At 41.1% G+C, this 27,500-nt stretch overlaps 1 protein-coding gene across 6 annotated transcripts in view; it reads right to left on the reverse strand.

Moving 5' to 3' along the window:
- LOC147035139 (myelin transcription factor 1-like protein) overlaps positions 1 to 27,500 on the reverse strand; it is a 731,493-nt gene that overhangs the window by 7,810 nt on the left and 696,183 nt on the right. For 5 of the 6 annotated variants that reach the window (XM_085894260.1, XM_085894272.1, XM_085894282.1 and 2 more), the window contains exons 21-22: positions 7,594 to 7,685; positions 6,413 to 6,516 (exon numbers count right to left, since the gene is read on the reverse strand). In XM_085894260.1, the coding sequence (XP_085750386.1) occupies positions 6,413 to 6,516; positions 7,594 to 7,685 (196 nt within the window). The remainder of the gene's footprint in view (positions 1 to 6,412; positions 6,517 to 7,593; positions 7,686 to 27,500) is intronic. The other variant, XM_085894267.1, reaches the window with a different exon arrangement.

Here is a 27,500-nt window from a genome sequence, read left to right on the forward strand (position 1 = left end):
AATACTGATACTGATACTGATACTGTTACTGCTGACATGGACATCGACTCAAAAAGGAACTCGGAAACACTGTTGGGTTCCCCTTTTATGAACACCATTTTTATATACCAATTCCCAAAACCGCTGGGAACACGTCTTTATATGGCAGTTGTAAGCTAGAAACACGTTAATTTTTTTTTTGTCGACCGGAAGACGTCATTGGAATACGTCTACATACGTCGATGTGTGTTGGGACTACGTAAAGAATTGGTTCAAAGCACGTCAAACATAAGTTAGAAATAAGTTTCGCGTAAAAAAGACATTACCGCGACGTGTTTCGACTTATGAGTAGCTTATAAGTAGCCTTTGTGGATGTGTGTAAGCGTCCACATATCGTGTGTACAACTTATGCCCATCGCATGCGGAACGTGTGTCATACGCCGAGTACGTCGTAAAATTTTGAACATGTTTAAAATTTCTTGACGTACCCTACTTACTACGACGTATGATAGCGTACTTTAGCGTTCTACTCACGTATACCAAACTTACTCATACCGTATTTGACGTGCCCCAACGTTTTAGACACATTTTTCTTCGGTCGGCATACGCTGGCAACATCGCCAAGGTGTGACCGCGATGTTGACACTTCCATTTATACGGCAGTTATGATTCGAATCATTGTGCATCAGCCTTTTAATCGGCTACGTCACGACACCGTCGGCGATGCGTGCAACGCACTATGCCTAAGTTAGACTATCGTTGGGCATCGGTTGTGTAGGCCGACAACAGGTTCAGCATTCGTTGGTATAAGTTATCTATAACACAACGAAGCGTTCTGTGTCCATTACCAATGCGTTATACATAAGACCAAGTCGCTATGAATACGTCCGAATCTTTAAAAAAAACCATCAAAAGTTCAACGTAAGCCAGCGTTTTACATACATTTTAATACGTTGCCATCGCTGGCTAAAACGTCATGGTGTGACCGGGCCTTAAGCTGCAAGGACGATCTGAAGGAGACGGGTTTACTTTATCTGCACTAATAAATGTCAGTGTGTCAGTCAGTCAGTCAGTCAGTCAATCCATTTCCTCCGTAACTCCACAACTATGAGACTATGAAACCTGAATCCATTGGGACCATACTCTGTGCAGAGCATTAGTGCTGCCGAAGCAGTCTTCTTGGCTATTGGGCACAATCCTCGATGGGTCACCACTCCTGCAGGAAAACAGCAAGCTGGCACTCATTTTTGCTGACCTCAGAAGGATGACAGGCAGTGTCAAGCCCACCTGCTATTAATTCAACAGTCGAGTGGGATTTGAACTCAGGATCCGAGGATCCAAGCCCACCACCCTTACCATTACGCCAACACCAGGCATATAAAACTTGAATGCTCACTATGAAACATTAAAACTTGGAGTTCCCTTAGTTTGATCTCAGAGAACTTGGAGTTCCCTTTGGTAAAAACGATGGAAACTCCAAGGGAGTGCATGAATGAAAATCGGGTGTTTCGGTTAATGCAAGCACCCCTTTTGAAGATAGATTTAAACTTCTTTATTGACTTCAGCACTAGTTCCGACTGCTAGAATAAGTGTTCATTTTTCAAATTGGAGTGTTGCTTGACATTACTGGCGTCTTCGGGTGTATGGTGTTCATATGACCGATCGGCGATCGCTAATTGCTTGCCAAGCCAGCCGTTCCTTATCAGCCATTTAGTTGGAGTGCTTACTTGAGTGCTTCAGTCACTTGACGAGCACTCCACAATATTAGCACTGTCACTAAATATATCAATCGACTTGAACAACGTTCAGGGCCCACTCACCTGCATATGGCCATTTGTTGTCGTGCAGTGCTTCGGTCGGTGACTCGCCCACTGAAAATGTGCAATTTTATTTTACAAGATGTTTCCCCTTTTTATATGATTTGCTTTCATGATACCACCTGTCACTTTCACATAGACAGAGAGACATAAAAAATTTAATGTTTTTTCTTTTTAAAGTTTCTTCAACTATTTTGTTTGAGTGCTTGATTGAGTGCTTAAACCACTTGGCGAATGCTCTTCAAGCTTCCATCTCAACAAGCTTCCATGGTGATACAATGGCTCAATTCTGAGGACATCTCTGGAGTTTGGAAGGCAAACTAAATTATAGGATTACAATGAGTTGAAATATTTTCAGGAAGTAATGAAATGCCACATCACGGCAGGGTAGCCTCGAGGTCCGCACGCTTGGTCGAAGCTGTCGAGCTTGGATTTGAATCCCGACCCAGCTAGAAACTGTCATCCCGGTGTTTCACAGGCTGGGTGATTCATCAATGTCAGTGCCGTCTCTCGGATGGAAGTTAAACTGGGCGTCATTTCTGCCCGAATTGTCCCCTCCCCACTCCTCCTTGTTCACTTCCCTCTCCTCTCTCTCTCTCTCTCTCTCTCTCTCTCTCTCTCTCTCTCTCTCTCTCTCTCTCTCTCTCTCTCTCTCTCTCTGTATCTCTATGTCACTCTCTGACTCTCTCTCTCTCTCTCTCTCTCTCTCTCTCTCTCTCTCTCTCTCTCTCTCTCTCTCTCTCTCTCTCTCTCTCTCTCTCTCTCTCTCTCTCTCTCTCTCTCTCTCTCTCTCTCTCTCTCTCTCTCTCTCTCTCTCTCTCTCTCTCTCTCTCTCTCTCTCTCTCTCTCTCTCTCTCTCTCTCTCTCTCTCTCTCTCTCTCTCTCTCTCTCTCTCTCTCTCTCTCTCTCTCTCTCTCTCTCTCTCTCTCTCTCTGTCTCTCTCTATCTCTCTCTCTCTCTCTCTCTCTCTCTACCTCTCTCTACCTCTCTCTCTACCTCTCTCTACCTCTCTCCCTACCTCTCTCTACCTCTCTCTACCTCTCTCTACCTCTCACACCCCTTCCCTCTTTCTCTCTCTCTCCGACCCCTCTCCCAATCTGATCCTGAACCCCTCTCCTCTCCTCTATCTCCCACCCCTCCACCTCTTTTGAAGGGCTGTTAAGGACTGATGGTTTAGTTTTAAATTTAAAACATCTTTCCCAGAGTGTAGCATGTAGCAGAGTTCTTCCACAATCCAATTCAGAGTGAGCTGACAGGAGGGTTGCAAAGGTCACTGCATATGCGAGCATGCATACATGCAGGCAGGCCTTTGGCAGGAAGATAGCATGCGTTATAAATGCTCCCACCCAGGTTAATATAGAACTTGGTGGTTAAAAGAAAATATTGCCGTTTGGGCACGTTTTATCGCCCTTCCCCTCCCCTCACATCACCTTCCCTTTCACTCATGGATACCTCCTCCCAAACCACCTCCCATCTCCACCCACCATGGTCCCTCACTCTTTATTCGTCCCAACTCCCTTCCTCACTTCCCCATCCCACTCACTCCTCCTACCCCCTCCAGGAGTGTATAGTGATGGTTCCTAAGGCATCACTCCTCCCAACCCCCCTTCTTACTCATCCCCCCTCATAGTTTCCCCACCCCTCCTCGTTCCTCCATTCTCACTCGCCCACTCTTCCTCGCTTACCCTCCCTCCTCTCCCTCTATTCTGTCTTCTCTCCATCCATTCCTTCCTCCATCCTGCCTCTCTCCCCCCATCTTAACATACCATCAGCAAAGTGACTGGTTGTATTTGCTAGTACATTATAACAGTGACAATTATTAGAGGATCTGATAGAAATGTTTCGAAAATGAAAATAACAGAAAAAAATAAATTTAGCAGAATTTGCCAGCAGAATGCATAGTGACCGGACCAGGGGCCTCAATCTGAAAGTAAAGAAGAGGCGAATTGGAGTGGAAGTGAGGCAGGGGTCTTTAACTCAGAGAATAGTTAAAACATGGAATGGTTTCTCTGGAAAGGATGCGGCAGTAAAACAATCGATGGGTTTAAACTGGAATTAGATTGGTACCCATAACCACGTGGATAGAGGAATATATGGACATTGACAGGACTGGTACGTTGATCAGGTATGGATCAGTGATTGTATACATGCATCCTGATTGCCAAGACTATGAGAGGGTCTCATGAAAAAGTGAATGTGTTGTCGATGCTTGTTCATTCCTCACGTTACAACCATCAGCACCCCCAGACAATCCTTTGAAACCCTCCAAAAAGTAAACCAAAGAAATAAAGAAAAAACAAAATACCATGGTGTTGCCTGCCATACTGTAATCGTCTGCACTCCTCCAAACTCTCCACCCCCAGTGAAATTAAGTGGATAAACTGATAGATTTAATTAATGTGGTGGTGATAGAACTCAGGCATGATGGCTCAAATAGCCTCCTCTTGTGTATAAGCACCTTGTACACAGTATCCGTGTACCACCACTACTATTCCTTCTTTAACAGACTCAATTATTCTCACCTTCTTGTGAAGTTGGCAAGTGAACATTTTTAGCCGAAATCTTTCACAAGAAAGCTGAATCAGTTGGCCAGGCCTGACGTTTGACTGAAGCTGGCAGGGATTTGGTATTTTAGCAGGGTGCTGGTGATAACTAGCCTACTTTTCATGAAAGACACAATGTAAACTTTAATGTTCACCACCAACCAGTATTGGCAGACAGGTCATTCAACTTAATGTCGTTTTGATAGATGGCACACCCATTGATGCATCTCCTTGCATGTGAAACACCAGGATGACAGTTTATCACTGGGTCGAGATTCAAACCCAGACAAGACAGCTGAAATGTGAGTGTAGATACCTCTTAGCTATCCTGCCAGCTCTTGGGAGCTATACTTCTGTATCATTTGGAAATCAGTGTTTCTACTTACTGTATTAACTCTCCAACCATCATAATAATAATAATTTTGGTTCTTGTGGAATACTGGCAGCTTTGTGTGGAAGTCTGACAACCACAATTCCTGCCAGGAGTCCTAACTATGGTGTCACGCCCAAGAGGTTTACTGTATTTCTACCAAACGGAGCAATGAAGCCAACCCCCTTTGAAACATAAGTGAGACTTGAAACTTTTACTGAACTTTTATGTGTGAAAAGTCCGACAAATTGCAAATTAATTGAGAAGTCCTTTGTACGCTGAAAGTGATTTGCAGCTCTCACAGCTCTATGAAGTTGCGTTTGTAAGGTTACCGAGCACCAGGTTGCATTAATTCAAAGAAAATTCTGCGCTCTCCATTGGTCTCGGGAAAGTCGCAATTCAGAGAACAGTCTCGAAGTGTATTTGCCCGAGTCGTCTAGACTCAAAATGAGTCAGAATCGCTGATATGAGATCTACAGCAAAGAGACATATGCTGCCAGCATTTTTGAGTGTAAAAATAAATAAATAAATAAATCTGCCAAACGGTATTCACAAAAGGCATATGGAATTAGACGCATCATTAAACATCATTGGGAAAGCCAAAGAACGTGGGTTTCGCCAAGTGTTGCAGGGAAACCAGGTGGAAAATTGATTTGGTTGCTGTGTGAGCTTTTCATTTACCATTCTGTTGCAGTCAGACAAAACGCAATTAAGTTAAAATAAAGAGCTGCATTCTTTGTTTATATAAAGGGAATATAAAATGACTATACATATACAGTATGTGGGATTGTCATTTCTGAATGCTTAATGGACTAGGAATCCATCGAGGATTCGCCCAGCTCATTGGATCATCATTGAGGTGTGGCTGTTCCTCTGCTCCTTGTCCAGGGTGCCAGTGATGCCTTATCTAAGCTTGGCAAAAGTCGCAGTGCAGGATTACACAGGGTAGTTTGCCTTTGCTTTCCCAGCAGTAGACAGGGAATTCAATTTGAATTTGGTCAGGGTGCCGGCAACCCACTCTTTGTCGAAAGGCACCGCGGGATCCTTTATGTTCACAGACTAATGCTAGCAGATGGGTAACATCCCTCTGGGGGGATGGAACACTCATGGGTGCAACGCCCTGGCTGCAAAGCACCAGTCTCACAGTTTATAGTTGGGTCGGAAATTGATTCCAGGCTACTTAAAGTGTGCTACCTCTGCAATCTGTTTTTTTAAAACAAAGCAATATGTTCAAAGGTACATCATTTGAAAATGAGCTTCCCTTCTTCCATCGTTTCTCACATCCCACCCCTAAATGTGGCATCCTGCCTTCTCGAAAATAACGAAGACATTTTCATGCTTTGCCAGTAGAGGGCTCTCCATGTCTGCAAATGTTGTTAAAGCTAGTCAACTTGGCCTGAACCAAACAGGGCACAGAACAAGGGCCTATTAATCCTGAGAGATGACAGCAGCACCAGCTCATGAGGTAGTATATTCACACCCCAATTTACCAGCCAGTCGTCCACGACGGCATGTTGAAGTGAGCTATCGCTTTCAGCATGCCAGAAGCCAAATTTATGATGTTTCTTTGTACCTAATAAATCAGTCACCCCCGCCACACCATGCTCACACATACGTGCACAGGTCGTGAGATGGCCTGGTAGTCCTTGTATCTCAATAGCACCTGGCATTTATTCTTCACAGAAAGAAGTGTGCAGCCTCACCTGTGTGCTCAATTTGATCATTTCCGCATCCACCTGTGTGTTTGCCTCATCCAGATCTTTCATGTCTTCATAGAGGTTCTTTATTTCCTCTTCGTTTTCGATGCCTGTCATAGGTTTGGGGAGAGTTGGGAGAAGAGAGTGAAATTGTTTTGGATAGCTGTCTAAAATTAAGGTGCAGCCAAACTCACATGGAATTCTTCTCTGTCTCTGTCTCTGTCTCTGTCTCTGTCTCTGTCTCTGTCTCTGTCTCTGTCTCTGTCTCTCTCTGTCTCTCTCTCTCTCTCTCACTCTCTCACTCTCTCTCACTCTCTCACTCTCTCTCACTCTCTCAATCTCCCTCTCTCTCTCTCAATCTCCCTCTCTCTCTCTCACACTCTCATTCATTTTGAGACACCCTTCGACCTCAGTGTAGGCATAGACAGTCTTCATCAAATAAATTGATCCACACCATTTTTTTCAACAAACTCCAACACTCTCTGCTGCCCTTTTATGGCTTCATAACAAACATCAGCGATTCAAACCTTACACATCACTTCATGGATGCCTTTTTAGCACATTCACACATCGTTAGCTCAGCGCTATGCAGGAATTTCATGCAAATCAAAGATGTTTCTTCGAAAATAGAAAACATACTTTCCACATCAATTACAGTGAGATTGAAAAACGTTGAAATGATTATTTATTCCAATGAATGCTGACACTACATCATCATTCGTTGCATTTATGCTCACTTATAGCTTGTTTACTTACAAAGGGTATCGGTATGCATGCAACAATAATATACAGTCACTCACAAGGTGAGAGGTTAAATGAGAGAAAGAGCTTTCTTCGGAGTGAGTTATTGTCCATCGTGCTCAGGGATTACCCCACATGTAAAAATTGCTCTGGATATGTGTGGGCATATGCTAATATGCAGGTGTCAACACAAACACCTAATTGCAATCCAAATAGAGAAAATAAAGAATAACGAGTTAGAAGGAGTGAGCTAACTTTGCAAATGTGACTTGCTCCACGGGGTCAAAATGATGTGAAAGTAAGTGACGTAGAAAGTAATTAAGTCCCATGCACCCCCTGCACACTGTTCGACACTTTAAGGAGGTAGTTACATAAATGTTGCTCTGAATTCCATCACACCTGGTGCTTACTGCATGAAATATGTGGCAGAAATGTTATTTGCCTACCGTTGGAAGCTCTCAATTTGATGGTCATCATCTCTTCTCCAGACAGCTTGGCCTTCTTCATCGCAAAGGTGGCTCTGGGACACCCCGACAGGCTTCAGAAACAAGCAAGTGTATCAGGCCACCTCAGCAAACTAGCCTTCCCTTTTTAGATTCAACCGCTAAATTACATCGCATCTGGGATGCATAGCCATCACATTCAATTCACATACTTACAAAAGCTATGATTGATGATGACGTACCATTTATTTAATCCATCCATGACTGGTTAAAGCAACCTGAATTTATGTTTCAATTAACTGGGATGTGGAGACGATGACTCTGTCATCATCATTATTGTGTTCATTATCATCAGGCGTTTACAATTATATTTCCAATAAAAAGTGTTGCCATTAAAACAGCTGATTTTGTGGAGGGAGTATGCTTGAAGCTAATATATTGGACTTTCATTAATAAGAATAAATTAATTACACTTAAATGAGAGTTAGTTATCATTAATAAATATGCCATGATGTATGATGGTGAAGGAAAAACATGGAGGACGGCGAAGGATAAATATAAAAATTTATACATAAGATGGACCAAACTTCTCGTCCATTGACCCTGATTCATCCATATATATATATATATATATATATATATATATATATATATATATATATATATATATATATATATATATATATATATATATATATATATATATTAGAGTACTGCAGTACTCCACATGTGGGTAAGGCACAGAGAAAAACAATGCCCAATCAAATGTGTACAAAATGATATGCTGAAAAGCGATTATAGAGTGTAGTCATAAGCCTTTAAAGGCCGTACCATTTATTCTCAAAAGTTTTCAGAACTAAAAAGATTGATAAAGACACCAGAATACATCGATAAAGTACCAAATCTGGAGATCGCAAAATCGCCAAATTGTACTACTTCCTTCTCTCATCAATTTCAGCCAGCCGAGCACAATAATGGCTGAAGCAATTACAATGATTCAAACGGGAGGAAGCAATATTGTCTGTTGGGAATGCACCCTTAGCATAACAACAACAATAAAAAAACAACAAAAAAATGGGATGAAACAAGAACAATACAATCACAATACACCAGAAACTGTGGAACACCACTTGTGTATGCACATCCTGAAAAAGTCTGCCATAAAAATCTCTGGATTTTAAGGCATTGTGGATTGCAACATATGAAAAAATGTGTATAGTTATGAAGGCAAAGGACCCACGATAAACAGAATCATTAAAAACGAGGACAGAAAGAATGCAGCCTCTCTTGTGAATTGAAGGGCTGACTCAGAGCAAAAGACAATTTCCTGAGTCCACAAAGATGTACAAGGAACTTAAGCACAGGAAAAGGCCGTTCGGCCCATCTTGCCTGCGCTGGACCAACCCCAGGATTATCACCCCCCATCTACACGCAATCTACCTACCATGCACACAAGCCAATATCCCCAATACTCCACTGTCTCCAATGCATCCAGGAACCGATATAATCGAAATTCCATTTTCAACATATCCAACCCTTCTGCTGCCAGTGCCTTTCCAAAGAGACCATTCAAAGAGCATGAACCACTCACAGACTGAAAGACCCCTGCCTAAAAACTGTCCAAACTCTGATCTTCACCCACAATCTATGGCCCGTGGTCCGAACACTGTCCATTCTTCTGGAAACCTCAACTGCACCTATCTTATCCACATCCTTCATTATTTTAAACATCTCCATCAGATACACTCGAAATTGCCTCCTTTCTAATGTATAAGGTCCTGCCTTCTTCAACCGTTCCTCATGGCTGAGTGCAGTTTGCTGTGGAATCAATGTAGTAGCTTGATGCTGTACCCTCTCTATGGTAGCTATATTCTTCCTCAAATGCAGTGATCAAAACTGAACACAATATTCTAGATGAGGCCTCACTAAATTCATATACAGTTTCAACACTGCCTCTTTTGGTTTTTCATTTAACTACCTTCAAATACAACTAAACCCCGTCTGCTTACCCTATCCCCATCCTCATATCTACGAGCACCCCAGATCCTTCTCCTATGTTACCCACTCAAAAACTGCCCCTTGCATCATGTAAACCATATTTACATTGTTCTTACCCATTCCCAGCACTTTACACATCTTTATGTTAAACTGCTGGACTTTCATGAATCTGATCACCCCCTTGTTATTGTTTGTAACTCATGGCCAGACACAGATATCAACTGGAGGTCGTTCATTTCCACTTCTTAGCATGGTACGTGCAGAAGCAGGAGAAGTAAAGAAGAAGAATCACATATTGACCTATTATGTCACAAAGTAACCCATGATTCTAATAATACAAGATTTGGGTCTATACTCAGTTCCACATCACACTTCCCTTTCGCCAGATTACACATGACATCATAAGTAATTCAAATGTGGAGTGCAACTTCACAAATCGAATCTACATGGCATTATTATTGACCTCCCACTACGTCTCGGTGGTGGGGTAGCATCTCCATTTACAATCGGAGGTGGACCATTGTATTGGTCAACAGAAACAGGAGGGTAATATATGTGTAGGAAATATCGGTTCCTCCACATAAGTCGACCAGAAGCAGTTTTGATAAGGTAATCCCACCGGGTATGCCCCTTTCCCACTAGTTTCCTGACAGAATCCCATTTGCTATTGATGGGATTTTGAACAATGACCTCTGAACCAATAACGAGAGGTTTCAAATGCTTAGCACATTTATCATAATGCCATTTAGCCTGCTGACAGATTGTTGATGCTGTGTATTCAGCCTCATCTGCTGCTGTCTGCCACCCAGGTGCAAATGAATGGCACTGACCAGGTACAGTAGTACGTGTAGGTTTACCAAATACAATTTGGGCAGGTGAATGGCCAGCAACACATGGAGTGTAATGCCACTCCAGCAATCCGAGACAGAACTCATCATCAGCATTACGATTTTTGGTCATCTTGGCAATTAACATTTTTATAGCTTTCACGGCCGATACGGTGTGTCTGTTTGATCTCGGCCAATATGGTGATGATGGGTGATGGGTTATACCCCAACAGTCAAGAAATTTGGCAAATTCCCGTGAAGAGAATTGTGAATCACCATCAGTGCACAATCTCACAGGAACACTGAGGTCTTCAAAGAAACCGCGTAAAGCGCGAATGAGCAAACGTGTTGTGGCATATGTGTTCAACAGGTATACACAAGGCCAGTCCAACATGTGGTCAGTATACACAAGATAATCAAGGCCAGTGTGCATGAAGAAATCAGTGGATATATCCTCAAACACAAGTGTCAATGATGGATCCCTCATCAGAGGTTCCCCTTGCTGTAAAGGCTGCCTCTCTTGGCATTTGGCACAAGAAAGGGTGATGTTGACGATGTCGTTGTTTATGTTTAGCCAGTACATGAGCTGATGGGACCAAGTCTTTGTGCATTCCTTTCCTTGGTGGAAGTATGCGAATGATTAAGTATGTCTCGACAGGCTGTTACAGGCACAACGATGCGTGCTCTGTACAGAACGAGACCATCATACTCTGATAGAACATTGCGAATACTGTAGAATTCCTTAACAAGAGGATCAATGGCGCCTTTGTTGGAGGGAAAACCGTCAGTGACAGTTTGCACATGAAGACGATGGGTGACATTGTTGTGAGCAACGTCCCGTAGCTTCTCGAGAATGGAATCTCGAAAGGGTTGGTTGAAACAACAAGGTTGAACGAAAGTCCCTGCTTTCACTTCGATGTGGCCCAAGCTATGACCAATGCTTCGAGTTCATTCACAGCATACCTGGATTCCGTGAGGAAAGGTGACGTGATTCATACTGGACCAGTCTATGACGCTCACCATGTAACTGCAACAGATCAAAATTGAGGCCATGTAACCGAGATGCGTTCATTTGAAGCATGGTTTGTAGCTTTGAATCAAAATGGGCCATGATTGGTGGTGACACTGGAATGCTTTCAACGGTGTTGAATGCTTTGTCATGATCGTCAGTCCAGTCAAAGACAGATCCTTTCTTGAGCAGTCCATGTAGCGGTTGCGATGCACTGGCAATGTCTGCCGAAAAATTGTCCAGCTGGTGAACCATGCCAAGAAATGAGCGAACATCTGTGATGTTGGTTGGAGAAGAGAAATCTGCGATCGTGTTCAGCTTATTCGGATCTGAAGCAATACCATTCCATCCAACACCATATCTACAGAACAACTTCTGGGCCTGAGCAATCTGGAATTTCTCAGGATTCAGTGATCCTTTACATGAGACAGCCACCAAGATCTGTCGTACCTGCTGTATGTTTTCGGGGAACGAATTTTCAAACATCAGTATGTCATCGACCACTTTTACAGTGTTGTGTAGACCATTCAGGGTGATGTCACCATGGTAGCAATATTCGTTACCACTAGCATTTAATCCCATCGGGGCCCGTAGGTATTTATATCTACCCCATGGTGTGATGAAGACTGTGGTGAGCTGGAACTTTTCCTCGAGGAGGGATTGCCAGTAACCGTGGGTTGCATCAGCCATTCCGAAGAATCTGGAAGAGGAGATGTGTGATATTGCTTCTGCTGGCATTGTCACAGGGTGTATGGGTTGCTTGACATTAGGCTTAAGATTACGGAAATGAACACACATTCAAATCTTCCCATTAGCCTTCGGTGTGATGACAATGGGATGGCACCACTCTGATGCTTCACTGCCCATCGGTGCAATGATGCCTTTTTTGTACATGCTTTCCAAATCGGATTTTACCTGGTCTCTCCAGGTGAGTGGGATTGGCTGTGCCCTTCATAGTTGGAATGGCACCACGTCAATGCAGAGATTAATGATCATCGGTGGGCTGTTCATCAGTTGTCGGACTGTGACATTGAACACATTGCTGAATTCAGCCACAACGTCTGCATTGACCTGGCTCTGTAGCTCCAGTGATGGCTCAGTATCTGGATTGATGTCCAGTACTCATACTGAGTGCTTGGTTGTACCAGTTGTCTGCTTCTGACACAAACGCCAATGTAGGTCTTGTAGGTACTGATAAGCTAAACATGCCGTCTGTTCATGGTAGAACACATACATTGTCTCCAACGTTGACTCATCACGTCTGTGAAGGATCGTTTGGATTGTTCCGAGGCATTATATCGAGGCACCGCTTGCATCGCTAACTCTCACATCACAAGGTACATCATCCAGATTATCTATGTCGATATCCAGCAGCTTCAGATGTGGAAGACCAATAATCGTAACTTCTGCTCCAGTATCAGGCAGAACTGTCACTTGTTTGAGGGGGTCATTGTCAAAATCTGAGACGTTGATCGAAATATGTGGTGTGCTGTCCAGGTGAACCTGAGTGGTACCTGCTACCAGCACTACATGACGAATGGCTGATTTAGATGTTGTTGTCCCTATAGCTCTGAATTTCTGGCACACTTTTCCACAATGTCCAAAAACACCGCATTTCTGACACACCTTGCCTTTTGCAGTGTAGTTCGTCATGTCAGAGTGTGAATTACCATCACACCTGCCACAATGATGGCTGTCACATGTTTTTTGCTGATTTGGGGTGCTGTCTTCGCGACAGATTTCAGGTTAGTCCCGTGTGTCTCAGAAACCATCACGTCAGCCTTTTTATCTGCCTCCTCTTTTCGGCATGTAACGATTGCTGATTTAAGGTGGATTTCCAGCTTTGCAAGCAGTTTCTGATGGATATCTGATAATCCGGTGATAATCCGGATGACGAAATGGCGATTGACCATCATCTTGTCAAGGTCACAGTTTGCTGCAATTTCCCGGAGTGCACAAAAGAATGAGTCAAATGTCTCACCTTCCTCCTGCTTGCACTCATAAAACTGCACCAGATCGTGAATCTGATGATGCTGTGCATGCAATTATGCATGGATGGTGGTGATCACCAACAACAGTAGTGTCACCAGTCAATTCCACAGCATTCTTCAGCATGGATCTCAATTGGATGCACAAACAGTCTCTGAGGGTGGTGAGTTGTTCTTCCACTGCCATGTCCATCAAGTGAATGATGAGTGCATAGTCGTTCCATTGCTCCCTCCAGGAGTTGAACTCTTGCAATGAAATGTTTTCGTTGAGCATTGGTAGATGAGGTATTGAGCTCTTAGACGATGGTTGAGGTGGTTGAGGATGTGAAAGCAACGCCTCATGCAACAGATGTATCTCTTCATCATGACAGCGCTGTTGTGCTGCTACCATGTCCGAGAATGCCGCCATTATCGATGCCACGTCCGATGAGCCACTAACCTGCTCGAGATTCGATGTCTCGGCCGTTGTAGGCTGCTCACCAGTTTTCTTGGGCATCCTCGTCAATGCTGTGCCATGGTTGTTCATGAAAGAATGAAGTCAATTGCACCATGGTATGCTTTGTAACTTGTGGCCAGACACAGCTATAAACCAGAGGTCATTTATTTCTGCTCCATAGCGTGGTACATGTGGAAGCAGAAGCAGTAAAGAAGAAAATTCACAGCTTGACCTATTACGTCACAGCATAGCCCATTATTCAAATAATAAAACAGTTGGGTCAATACTTAGTTCCACATCACACCCCTGTCTACTATTTACCTTACCTCAACCTTTGTGTCCTCTGCAAATTTACAAATCGGATTCTTAACCCCACAATCCAAATAATTTATATAAATTATGAAAAATAATGGTCGCAGTGCTGATCTTTGACGTACCCCACTACTTACATCTTCCTCACCAGACATCCACTCACAGCCACTCGTTGCTTCCAATCACTAAGCCAGTTTGTAATCCATCTATGTACCTGACTATCCACTCCACAAGCCTTCACCTTGACTAACAATCTCCTATGTGGTACCTTATCAAATGCCTTCTGAAAGTCAAGATATACTACGTCCACCACACTTGTCATCCATCCAATCAAAAACTACTTTGTAGAACTCCAATAAATTTGTTAAACATGATCTCTGTTTGATAAATCCATGCTGACTATCTTGAATTAGTTTGAAATTATTCCATATATTTTCCTTAATTAAAGACTTCAACACCTTTCCTCACAATTGTAGTAAAAGAGAACAGGTCTATAGTTCCCAAATTATTGTCTGCATGCTTTCTTAAATAATGGTGTTATATTTGCTACTCTCCAATCCTCTGGTATATGTCCTGACTCCAACAAGCTGTTGAAGATATCCACTAATACCAGGCTTATCTGCTCTGCCACTTCCCCAAGATTCTTGGATGCAGAGCATCCGGCACTGGAGCTTATCATCCCGATCAGCTGTGATAGCTGCTTCTTCACTTCATCTACCCCGACATGGATCTCTTCGAAAAGCCCTTGCTCACCTCCCCCAAAGATAGATACTCTCCACTAATGGAAGTTCTCCTGACTCTTTCAGTGTAAATGTAGAAGCAAAAAAACTATTTAAGAAGCCTACCATCTCACCCTCATTGTGCACCATTTACCCTGTGTTATTCCTAAATGGGCCCACACCCCTAGAAACCCTTCCTATATCCCTTATATTTGCAAAGAATGTCTTGCTGCTATGTTTAATATTCTTCGCTATCCCCTTTTCATATTCCCTTTTGGCCTGCTGAGTTGTTTTCCTAACTTGTCCCTGTTTCATCCTATACTGATGAGAGTTGGACTCTCACCCTGTTTTTTGAACTATATAAATGCCTTTAGTTATTTGGTTCTGTTACGTCCTTTCCGACTTCTGGTGACATTACATGATAAAATTTCTCCAAACATCCCTATCCTGCACTGCTTCCTAAAGCACAAGCAGAGAAAGCTTCGTTGCAGCCTTTACCCCATCCAAACAGCACATATAGGGTCTTCCTCTTCTTCCCTCAACCATACCCAGCATGGATGATTTCTCCAGCCTTTCATTTTAAGGATACAAGATGTGTCCAAATTACGTAATGTACATGGTGGTCTAAGTTCTTGAAGAACTGTTTGTTTGTTCTTGCAGTCCACAGAACCTTGACATTCGTCTCCAACACCACATTTCAAAACTGTCAATCTTGCTTTCTTTCTTTTTCACTGTCCATGACTCACATCTATACATTGCAAATGGAAATTCCAGATAATTCACCAGCTTCCTCTTGGTTTGTATCATCACATCTTTGTCTTTCCAGATCTTTGTCAATCCTGACATTGTTGTTCTCTCCAATGCTAATAGTTTCTAACTTTCTCCACCACGTTATCCACTCAATTCAATCATATAACCCAGGAAGATGAAACTTTCCACTATTACCATATGATTGTCTCCCAATCTGAACACATCGATCTTCTCCGTTGACAAGATTGTGGCATATTTTCGGTTTTAATAAGGACCAGATTTTTTTCTTCAATGTCTGCAAGCAGGTTCATCAAGTCCTCCTTACTTTCTGCCAACAGAGTGGTATCATCAATATACCTTAGATTATTGACACATCTTCCTCCAATCCTGATTCCAGCCTCTCTGTCATCCAAGTTTGATTTCCTCATGATGTACTCACAATACAGATTGAACAAGTAAGGGGAGATGATGCATCCCTGTCTGACCCATTTTCCCATTCCAACCAATTTTCTCTCCATGCTCTGTTCTTACTGTAGATTATTGTTTCGTGTACAGGCCTCTTGTCAGACATATCAGGTGCTCTGACATCCCCATTTCTCTTAACTAATTCACATCAATTCATGAGCAACACAAACTAAGGCTTTTGCTCGAATGTGTAAAGCAGAGATACATCTTCCTTTGATAATCCCTCGCTTTTACCATGATCCACCTCAGATTTGAGATTTAATCTCTTGTACTTCTTCCTCCTATGTTAGCTGCTTGCTCAATGAGCATGTCTCGCTTTATGAACACTTCTATTCTGTGTTGAATGATCTTTAGTAATAACTTCCTCACATATGAAATCAAGGCAATGGTTTGATTATTTGAACATTCTCTTCCATCTTCTTCCTTTGGCAATGGTATATTAATTGACTGCTCCAAATCTGTGTACCAACAGCTGTTAAATTTTTTTTATTTCCTCTTGATTTCCTACCTTAAAGAGTTATGTTGTAGTTTTGTCGGCACCTGGTGCTTTCCCATTTGCCAGCTCTTTCAAGCCTCTTTGAACGTCACATTCTACCACTAGTGGTTCTCGCTCATGTTTTATTTCTTCAAAGGTTGCCATCATATTGATATCTCGTATGTATAGAGTTACGGTCTCGTCCTTTGATCTTTCTTTCACCTGTGTTTCTTCTATCAAATATCTTCCTGTTCTACTCATAAGTACTCCAATCCTCGAACAAAACTTTCCTGTGATCTCTCTGATCTTTCAATAAAGATCTCTTGTTTTCCCATTCTGTTATCACTTTCTCTACTGTGTGTGTGTGTGTGTATGTATGTATGTATGTATACATATATATATATATATATATATATATATATATATATATATGTATATATATATTTATATATGTATATATATTTGTATATATATATTTGTATATGTATATATATTTGTATATGTATATATATTTATATATATATATATATTTATATATATATATATATATATATATATATATATATATATATATATATATATATATATATATATATATATATATATATATCTCTTTGAAAGACTGTACATCACTTGGTATTTCCTAGCTTGTTATTGGTAGTTGGAATTTAACTGCTTAATGTCCTCTCTTGATGCACTTTTGATTTTCATCTCTCTTCTAATGTCTGCAATATTTATTGCCTCTTCTGACAGCCATTGAGTGTTCTTCTCTCTGCTCGCTTTTGGGATGTTGTTTTTTTGCCTCTTCTTTTACAATGTCTTCAATCTCTTGCACCAAATCGTCTAGCATTCTGTCAACCAAATCCAACTCTGCAAAACAGTTTTAATACATTTATTGCATGTTATTTAGATACATCTAGTTGGAGATTTTTTCACGTTTCTCAATTTGATTCATAGTTTTGCCACCAGGAGTTCATCATTTGTACAACAGTCTGTGCCTGGCGAAGTATTGGCAGATTGTAGAGCACTTCTTCATCTTCTGTTGAATGTAATCAATCTGATTCTGATGTGCCCATGAGGTGAAGCCTATGTGTACAGTCTATTCTTGGGTTTGGTGAACTATGTATTTGCAATTATGAGCTCATTCTAAACACAGAACCCCAGTATTCACTCCCCTGACTCATTGCAAATACCACATCTATGCTTTCCTGCAATCTCTGGTACTCCTGCTTCTCCAATTTTTCATTCCAGTCTCACATAATATAATACTTAAAACATCTCCTTTAGGCACCTGTTTTACCAGTTCCTGCAAATTTCTGAAAACCCCTCCACAATTTCTTCATCTGCAGCAGAAGTGAGAGTACATATATGAATGATGGTGGTGTTCACTGCATGCCCTTTCAACCTCAATGATATTGACATATCATTGACTCGGTTGTATCCCAGTACTGACTTGAGTTCTGTCATAATGGCCAGTCCTACTCATCAAAGCACTTTGCTTTTCCTCAGTAGCCATTTGGGTGCTTTCAAACTTAGTGGGGGTTTTTGGTTTGTTAGGGTTAAGGTTAGAGTTATCAGGTGTTCTGACATCCCCATTTCTCCAAAGTAATTCACATCAATTCATGAGCAACACAAACTAAGGCTTTTGCTCGAATGTGTAAAACAGAGATACATCTTCCTTTGATAATCCCAAAACTGTAATCCCGTGGTTTGTCATTCTGGAGGCCATAGTTAAAAGGTGGTCAGCATCTGGCATCATGCCTTTATTTCTTAGATTTCTGTCATGGTTGTTTTCTTGGTATGCATTGTAGTGATTTGGAATTGACTTCTTCTGGGCAGTGTCTCTACTAGACAGGGGATCCTAGCCATTGTTCTCTATAAGAGAATCGTCTGCCAAGCTCAAGGCCATGCAGCCATTACTGGCAATATGTGACATCATCTGCCTGCATGGTCATCCACCGCCTGCTCCCATGCCTTCATGTAACTTTGATCGGAAAGCGAAAGTGGTTTGTAAAAATAGCATTTCAACAAACCATTTTAATTGTAAGAAACAACTTCCCTCTTTTTGCTTTAACGAGCACCCAGACGAACTGCCAATTCTGGTTATTTATTGAACGATCATTGGGGGATCATAATTCGTTAAATTATTAAGATAACGCATTAAATTCAAACATCATTTCATTCATTCGTTGAGGTGCACAATGTCTGCATTAGCTGGACCACTGTCATGATATTAATCCACTGCATATCGAAAAATGACAAAGTTTTGACTCCTCCCATTAAGTTATTATCTTCCTAACTTCCATTCTCAATATTTTTTTTTTGATATCCACACCTCTATTTGCATTCATATTCGTACTATTGGTATTATCATTATTATTATCATTATTATTATTATAACTAGTAAGTTACCTGTGCCGACACAGTATTCTAAACGAGGTAGGGATGAAGACGGAAAAATGCAAATGGCATCTTCTGTTATCGAGCCAGCAAGCTAGGGGCAACAATTCATATTTACTGTCACATCTGATGCAATTTATATGCTCTAATGGTGGCGAGGTGCTCCATTTGAAACTGTTAGTTCAATATACAGTATGTAGCTTTTTGATGCCTAGGGTCCACAATAAAAAAATGTATTGATGTCAAAGCCAGTGACCAATTACAAATTAATAGTAGGATTATTATTATATGTATTACTATTGTTACCTCCGTCAACAAAGGTGAACAGAAGTTATGTTTTAACCCCTCCCTGTCTATCTGTTTGTTTGCTTATTTATTTGCCTGTGAGCATGATATGTCAAAACGTTATAGATGACTTCGGACGAAATTTAGTGGACAGGTTTGGTGTTTGACAAAGATTAATTAATTATATTTTAGTGAAGATCCAAATCCAGATACGGATACCAGAATTTTAAAGTGATTCTTCACCATTGAGTTATTATGCCAAAAACGATATTATATAAAACGACATTTCAAAAAGTTATGGATTCGGACAAAATTTGGTGGACAGGTTGGGTGGAGGACAAGGAAGAATTGATTAGATTTTGGTGAAGGTCTGGATTCAGATCTGGCCTATAAGTGAGATACAAAACGTAAACTGTTCAGCCTGGCAGAAGTATATGTGCTCCACTGAGTGCCGTTACAGTTTTTGGTATTATTGCTCATTGAGAGTGCACTGGTGTGCTCACGTGTCTGCTCAGAGACAACATAAGAGACTCCTCTGAAGTTAAGTCCAAGGGACCCCTAAGGCATTTGGGATAGAGAGATATAGTAAAGAATAATGAAAGAATTGTGACTCAAATTAGAACCATTCATTTAATATTCAAGGAAATTTGCTTAAAACTAGAAAACAACTCAAAATCTGAAATGAAATATCATGGGAGAAGTAAAACAAATAAAAGTAATAAAAATAGTAAACTGATTAAGTATTTTCCCCAATTGAGGCTCATTAAGGGATCCATGAGTATGAGCAATCCAATGGTTCAAGGTAGTCATGGAGCAAAGCTAGTTCAGTCTGAAGAGCACAGGATTCTTAATACCATGGCCGTGAGTCTGGCCTTCGTGCCTGGCAGTTTATTCGAGGTAAGATGGTGCTATGGTTAGGGCAGGTCTGTCATTCTAGAGGTCATGCGTTTGCACCATTCAGCAACAGTATGATTTGAACACAATGAAATCTGCTCGTGCATGCTCGAACGGCTAAAAAAACATTGTCTAATCATCACATTGTTAAAAAAAATCCAAATGGTTCTTTGAAATAAATCTGCCATCCTTACTCGTGTGTGTAATATCAGTTCCATTTCATGCGTTTGACTCTTACGAGGGTGGGTCATGATGTTGAGTGGGTTTTAATCTAGCTGTTAGAAAGACGGTGGTGTTCTCATCTGAGCACATGGCTCAGGATCCTGCAATCGCAGATTAAAATCCCCTTACACTGCATTCATTTGTCTACTTATGTCCTTGTGCTTCATGCCAGACAACACCAAATTTTCTTTTCCAACTTATGAAATACGTATGTGCCATCTCATTTATTAGCGTATTTTTTTTAATTCAAAAAATTTAAAGAGAGGATTCTTATTCTGTTAATATAATTATATAATCTTATAAAAAGAAACGTGTGATGGGCCCAACATCCTGTTCCTATTTTAAAATTCTTATATCTTCCAGGACAAACTAATAAGTGTTGTGGAGAGCATGATAAATTCTATCCTTCATCCATGTTTTGAGGAATTTGGTATGCTGTTAAAAATGATACTGTGGACATACACACATATATATATATATATATATATATATATATATATATATATATATATATATATATATATATATATATATATATATATATATATATATATATATATATATATACATACATACACACACATATATAATAATAATAATAATAATAATAATAATAATAGTTTAAATTAAAAAAGTGTGTGTGTGTGTGTTTCCTTCATAACTCCAAATCCATGAAACCAAACAGCCTGAAACTTTGCATGCACCCGAAGGGAACTCCATAGGAGTGCATGAATGAAAATTGGGTATTTGAGCAAATTTAAACACCCCTTTTAAAGATAATTTAAGGGGTGTTCATCATTTAAAAACAAGTTCGAATTGTGAACATACCCTGTGGGAGTTCATTCGTACAACTCTCAGGTGAGCGACAGCATGGACGAAAGATAGTTTTGAAATTTGGTAAGATTTTCATCGCATCAGAAAAAGAAACCAGAACACCTCACAAGAGTGAGGCTAGTTTCATATCATCATTTGTGACTTAATTTTGCATTGGGCATCACCCAGCACATTCATTTTTTTTAATAACAATTTAAAGAAGATGGGCCGAAAGGGCCGTTTCTCGCCCCAAAGGGCCGGAATCTCACTTTGGGCTCAGTTACGCCTGGAGAATGGTCACTAGAATATACCTGTCAAGTTTGGTTCGGTTCCATCCACTAATAACCGAGAAATAATTTTAAGAGAATGGGCCAAAAGGGCTGTTTCTTGGCCCAAAGGGCCAGAATCGCACTTTGTTGGTTGTTGCCTGCGGTATGTTATCTAGAATATACCTGTCAAGTTTGGTTCGGTTCTGTTTACGAACAACCGTGAAATAGCAATTTTGAAAAAATGGGCCGAGAGGGCCGTTTGTTGGCCCAAAGGGCCATAATCTCAATTTGGGCGCAGTTAGTGCCTGTAGAGTCACCTCAAGAATATACATGTCAAATTTGGTCGGGTTTCTTTCACGAATGACCGAGAAATAGCAATTTTAAGAAAATGGACCGAAAGGGTCTTTTCTCGGCCCAAAGGGCTGGAATCGCACTTTGGGCTGAGTTACTGTCTGCACATATATGCCTTGTATATGCCTGTCAATTTTCATCGAATTCTGTTCAGGAATAATGGAGAAATAGACGTTCAAATGAACTGTACACAAGAAAAGAGAGAACGCGAGCGGCGCTTAGACCCCGTGGGTTGTTTTACCCCACTGGGTAAGAAAACCACAAAGATGCCTCACCAAGATGGCAACCGCTGTCACCACACAGGGTTCTTAAGCCACCATTTCATTTCAGCTTGCTCAACAATGCTTGGAACAGGTTACAACAGTTTCTGTACATTAAAGCATTCAAAATTTATTTTCACTTTCCTCTCATCTATCTATAATTCTAGCAATCCCTGGGTGTCTGTGACCGCTGTTTCTTGACAACCACTGGTCCGATCTAACTTGCCAGGTATATTGCTGGGGACCTGAGTATGTGCCGTTTCAAGGTTTGATATTAATTGGACAAGTGGTTCCCAAGTTATGGCCATTTATTTACCAAACCAATGACAGGACATGTTGCTGCATAGGCGTGGCCGATGGGGAAAGGGCACCGTTTAGTTACCAATGACAGGACATGTTGCTGCGTAGGCGTGGCCGTTGGGGAAGAGATCCTCAGCCACGTTCCTCATTACGGGTTACAACATACGGACTTCCGGATAGTGATGACTTACTGTATTCTAATAATTTCTCGATTTCTTATGCGCATTTATAGATAAACACAATGCCCCAATCCAGTCGTCATTTACGAGAGCGAAGGAACGGCCTGTGTAGTTGTTTGAAAGTTTTTTTTTGTTTTTTTTTGCATGCACGGCCATGCACGTATGGCCACGCACGTATGGCCACGCACTCGTATCATCAAATGCCTGAACTTCACCCCTATGAATTGCTGTATACATCACGATGTTCCATGATCTAGTCTCATGGACTAATTAAAGTATATAATCAAAATCTGTCTTTAGATTTGAAGATTGGAGCTCGTGGAATAATTAAGTGTAAAAGTCTGGAATGAAATCTGAAAATTTAAAGAAATTCACGATTCTTATAACAACATATTTACTTTAAGGAAGGCTGTGCTCTCTCCTTCTCCATATTTACACATGAAAATTGGAAACTGTGAAAGCATTAAACTAACCTTTTTCTACTGTTTGCACAATTATATTCAGTGAAGAAAAAAATTAAGGAATGTGCCCAAAGTGTAATTTGATTGAGTGTAACAAAAATAATTAAGCTGCGGGATTGCCACGAAGGCTGCGGAAGCTACTGCGGAGTGAGCAGCGGGCATGGCGACTGTGGTGACTGTGGCTGGGTTCTCCGTGGGGAAATTCCCGGAGTTAGGAAGGCAAAATATTTCAAATTGAAGACCGAATTGAAAGAATGATTAATATAATGGGAGGATTAGAATGAGAAAAGTAACGTGACGAGTTCAAGGATGAGAATGAGAAACGAGTTCAAGAGAGAATTAGAAAATGTTTTCAGTGGCAATAAAGCAGCACTTGCTGAAAAAAAAACAAAAGAAGAAAGCAGCATAGAAGACTCTCTATAGCGTCTCCCAGAAGGTTGAAAAGACTCGAGGTGAAGAACCTATAGCATCAACATCCTCAACAACAACATCGACACCAACTCCATCACCAAGAAGAAGTGCAAAGAAGAAGCCAGCATGTCCTCTCCTCGAGTTGTCAGACACGGAAGAAGGGGCAGACAACCCTGAGCCTGTGGCTGATTAATTATCAACACCGTACATGGCCACACCATGGCAAGATGGCGAAGAGGTACGCACATTTGCTCCATGCTGTCTCGCCTGGGTTCAAATCTCAACCCAGCTATAAACTGACACCCCAGTGTTTCACAGACAGGGTGATTAATCAATGGGCGTGCTGTCCCCTCAGATGGAAGTTAAAATGGACAGAACATTTTCAGGAATTAGATGGTGGACATTAAAGATCCCTTTGTGGTGTCCTTCACAAATAATAGAGGAGCTATCCCTGGCATCCTGGCCAATTTGCAAATTCCTGCTCGATGAATCAGGAATACGACCACACCCAAGGTCAATGATGCTACTTGCAGCCTTGTGCTGCACAAAAAAAAGAAGACAACCAGACCCCTATGTGCAGTATTTTATTGAAATATTATCAATATTATTACTGTTTGAAGAAGTTCCACTCAATTATTTTTGTCAGGAACGCATTCCCCCTTTATTACACAAGTCAATGGGATTTGGAAGCCTGATTTACATTGTTTCGATATAAACTATGTTTATCAGGAATGCATCTATGACCTAAATTGGGAAGTGCCTATATATAAATATATGCATATGTACATATTTATGTGTGTCTGTGGAAGCATATATTTGTGGGTGTGTGTGATCACAAAGCAAAACATAACATTATCACTGCTCACTCATCCCCCCCACCTCTCTCTCTCTCTGTGTCCTGCTCACTCCCCCCTCCGAATAAAGTGCAGCACTCTCCTTCCACACCTCTCTCTCTATCCCCTACTCTCTCCCTCTCGCTCCCACCCCCCTCCTTTCACATCCTCCCTCCCAGAGTGGATGGTCACCTGTGGTGAGGCATCGCCCTCCCCCCCCACTTCCTCATTCTCCCCACCCCATTCCTTCCTCCCCCTCCTTCCTCTGCACCTCCTTCCTCTCCCTGCCCCACCCTCCTCTCTCTCCCCCATTCTCTCTCTCTCTCTCTCTCTCTCTCTCTCTCTCTCTCTCTCTCTCTCTCTCTCTCTCTCTCTCTCTCTCTCTCTCCCTCTTCTATCTCTCTCTCTCTCTCTCTCTCTCCCTCCTTTCCTCTCTCCCTCTCTCCCCATTCTCTCTCTCTCTTAGTATTCCCATCAGTGAAGCAACAGGTGCTATTTGCTGGTATTTTAATATAATGGAGTTAATGTGAATGTGGATATAATATGTATATGGATGTCTGTATGTATGGATATATATATATATATATATATATATATATATATATATATATATATATATATATATACACACATACATCCATATACACATTATATCCACATTCACATTAACTCTATTATACTTTAAATTTAAAAAAAATTTAAAAAAAAGAATGTTTTTTAAAAGAAAAAATATATATATATAAACATATGTATATATTTATAAATATATGTTAAAAATATATATATATATATATATATATATATATATATATATATATATATATATATATATATATACATACATAGTAGTTATAGTAGTTTAAACACACATACACACACACACACACACACACACACACACACACACACACACACACACACACACACACACACACACACACACACACACACACACACACACACACACACACACACATATCGGCACTTGGCCCACAAAATATAGACAAGGATGATGTATATCAACCCTCCTTCAGTGAGGAATTTAAATTGGTGATATTGCCACAAAGTGATACTTTCTTCTGAAAAACAATGTACACTTCAAAATAAAATTTTGCGACATACTGTAACCATATTTTGCCTTGCTTAACAATACTGTAAATTTTTGTGATGTAAAACGCCAAGTGATTGTGAAGTTTTTGTTACATACATATATATATATATATATATATATATATATATATATATATATATATATATATATATATATATATACATATATATATTTCGATATATGTGTGTATATAACATAACAAAAACTTCACAATCACTTGGCGTTTTACATCACAAAAATTTACAGTATTGTTAAGCAAGGCAAAATATGGTTACAGTATGTCGCAAAATTTTATTTTGAAGTGTACATTGTTTTTCAGAAGAAAGTATCACTTTGTGGCAATATCACCAATTTAAATTCCTCACTGAAGGAGGGTTGATATACATCATCCCTGTCTATATTTTGTGGGCCAAGTGCCGATGTGTGTGTGTGTGTGTGTGTGTGTGTGTGTGTGTGTGTGTGTGTGTGTGTGTGTGTGTGTGTGTGTGTGTGTGTGTGTGTGTGTGTGTGTGTGTGTGTGTATATGTGTGTTTAAACTACTATAACTACTATAACTGACTCAGGTACATAAGGTAGCTACTATAACTGACGTGCATTCTAAATGCTTCCACAAAGCATGGCAAAAATGACTGGCAACAACACCAGTATTTATGATAGTAAAATAGTTGTGGAAGGAAAACACAACAGTCACAGAGATTGGATGAGGATGATCAAGTAACAAAGAATTCATCATTTCATGCAAATTCTATCAAAAAAGTGAAACTGATTCAAAATCTGACCATATTTTAACCAAAACGCACAACAAGGTACATAATCGCACTGTTATTTTTAAATTACAGAAGCCAACGGAATATCAGGAGTAGGCATGCGGTTACATGCAATTAAATTGGTAGTGTCAAGGTAACGTAGAGTGCGAGTGTGCTTTCTTCATGGTGTATTCATTTGGGGAGAGCTTGCAAGGAAAAAACAACTATGGATTTGCTTATCGCTTTTTCCACCTCAACACCTCCATGCCTCCCTGAAGAGAGCCTTGCATACTGACTGCTAATTGTTCCCTGCTTCCTCTGATATCCCATCCACCCATCCATGTCCGCATACGAGCCTCCACATTATCTCATCCCCGATGTAATAGCTGAGTCTCACGGTGCAGTTCTCCACCCCCGGGCTGTCTGTCATACCCTTCACCCTGTCTCATTATGCCCCTCACCTCATCTATGGGCCTTCTCCCCTGCTGCCTCCCTCCCCAAATCTCTTTCTCCTCCTGCTAACAGTGTCATCACCCACTCCCAGGTCATTCATTCTATGCTCATCCCACACTGTTCCTCGTTTTGCAATATGTACCATTTTCCCCCTTACAATATTTCTTACCCTTGTGTCTGAACACCCATCAGATCCTCCAACACCTCCCCACACCCCAATCCACCATCCCCCACACCATATGTTCCTCCCATCCACTTACCCTCCTGCCGTCAACCCTCCCACAGAGCATCCCAGCGCTTTTTGCTTTTCAGTCCTGCCTGCCTGTGTCCATCATGCCCTTTCAGTGATTGTGGCTACTTCTCGCCTTACTCTTGTCCATTAATCATCAAGTCCAGTACCAATGTGACCCCACAATATCCTAACTATCTCGCACAGTTTCCATTGCCTGGTGTTCCTAACACCTCTTGAATACGAAAGCCTTAAATTCTTGAAGCTACCTGGCAACAGCACATTCGCAAGTTACTCTGGTCCATCCCTCTTTCTATGTGATCTTTTTATTACACTCCCAACCTCCACCCACTCCCACCCCTCAACTCTAACTCTTCTTTCCCACCTCCCCTTGCACTCCAAAGCTATCAACCCCACAGTTTCCTTTTTCCATTGCAGCTAGCCTCCCACCACAGACCTTAGCACTCCTCTCACAATGCAATCCATGTGGTGTCTCCATCCCTGCCAACGCGATTTCAGGCTGTGCCCAGCCTCCTGCTGTGCCATCTCATTGCTTTTTCCACAAGACCAAGGCGTCAACACATCTGACTTCAAATCGCAGAATCGCCAACTTCACATCCCCTTTGTGGAAAACACTTTGGAATTCCAAAAATGATGTGTATATTGGAAATCTTTCATCCTGCAGACTGAATCAGTAGCAGAATATAGATTATG

Source organism: Eptatretus burgeri, chromosome 1 (genome assembly GCF_056783735.1).
Source record: "Eptatretus burgeri isolate ZD-2024b chromosome 1, Ebu_testis_v1, whole genome shotgun sequence".
In the NCBI taxonomy this organism is placed as follows: domain Eukaryota; kingdom Metazoa; phylum Chordata; class Myxini; order Myxiniformes; family Myxinidae; genus Eptatretus; species Eptatretus burgeri.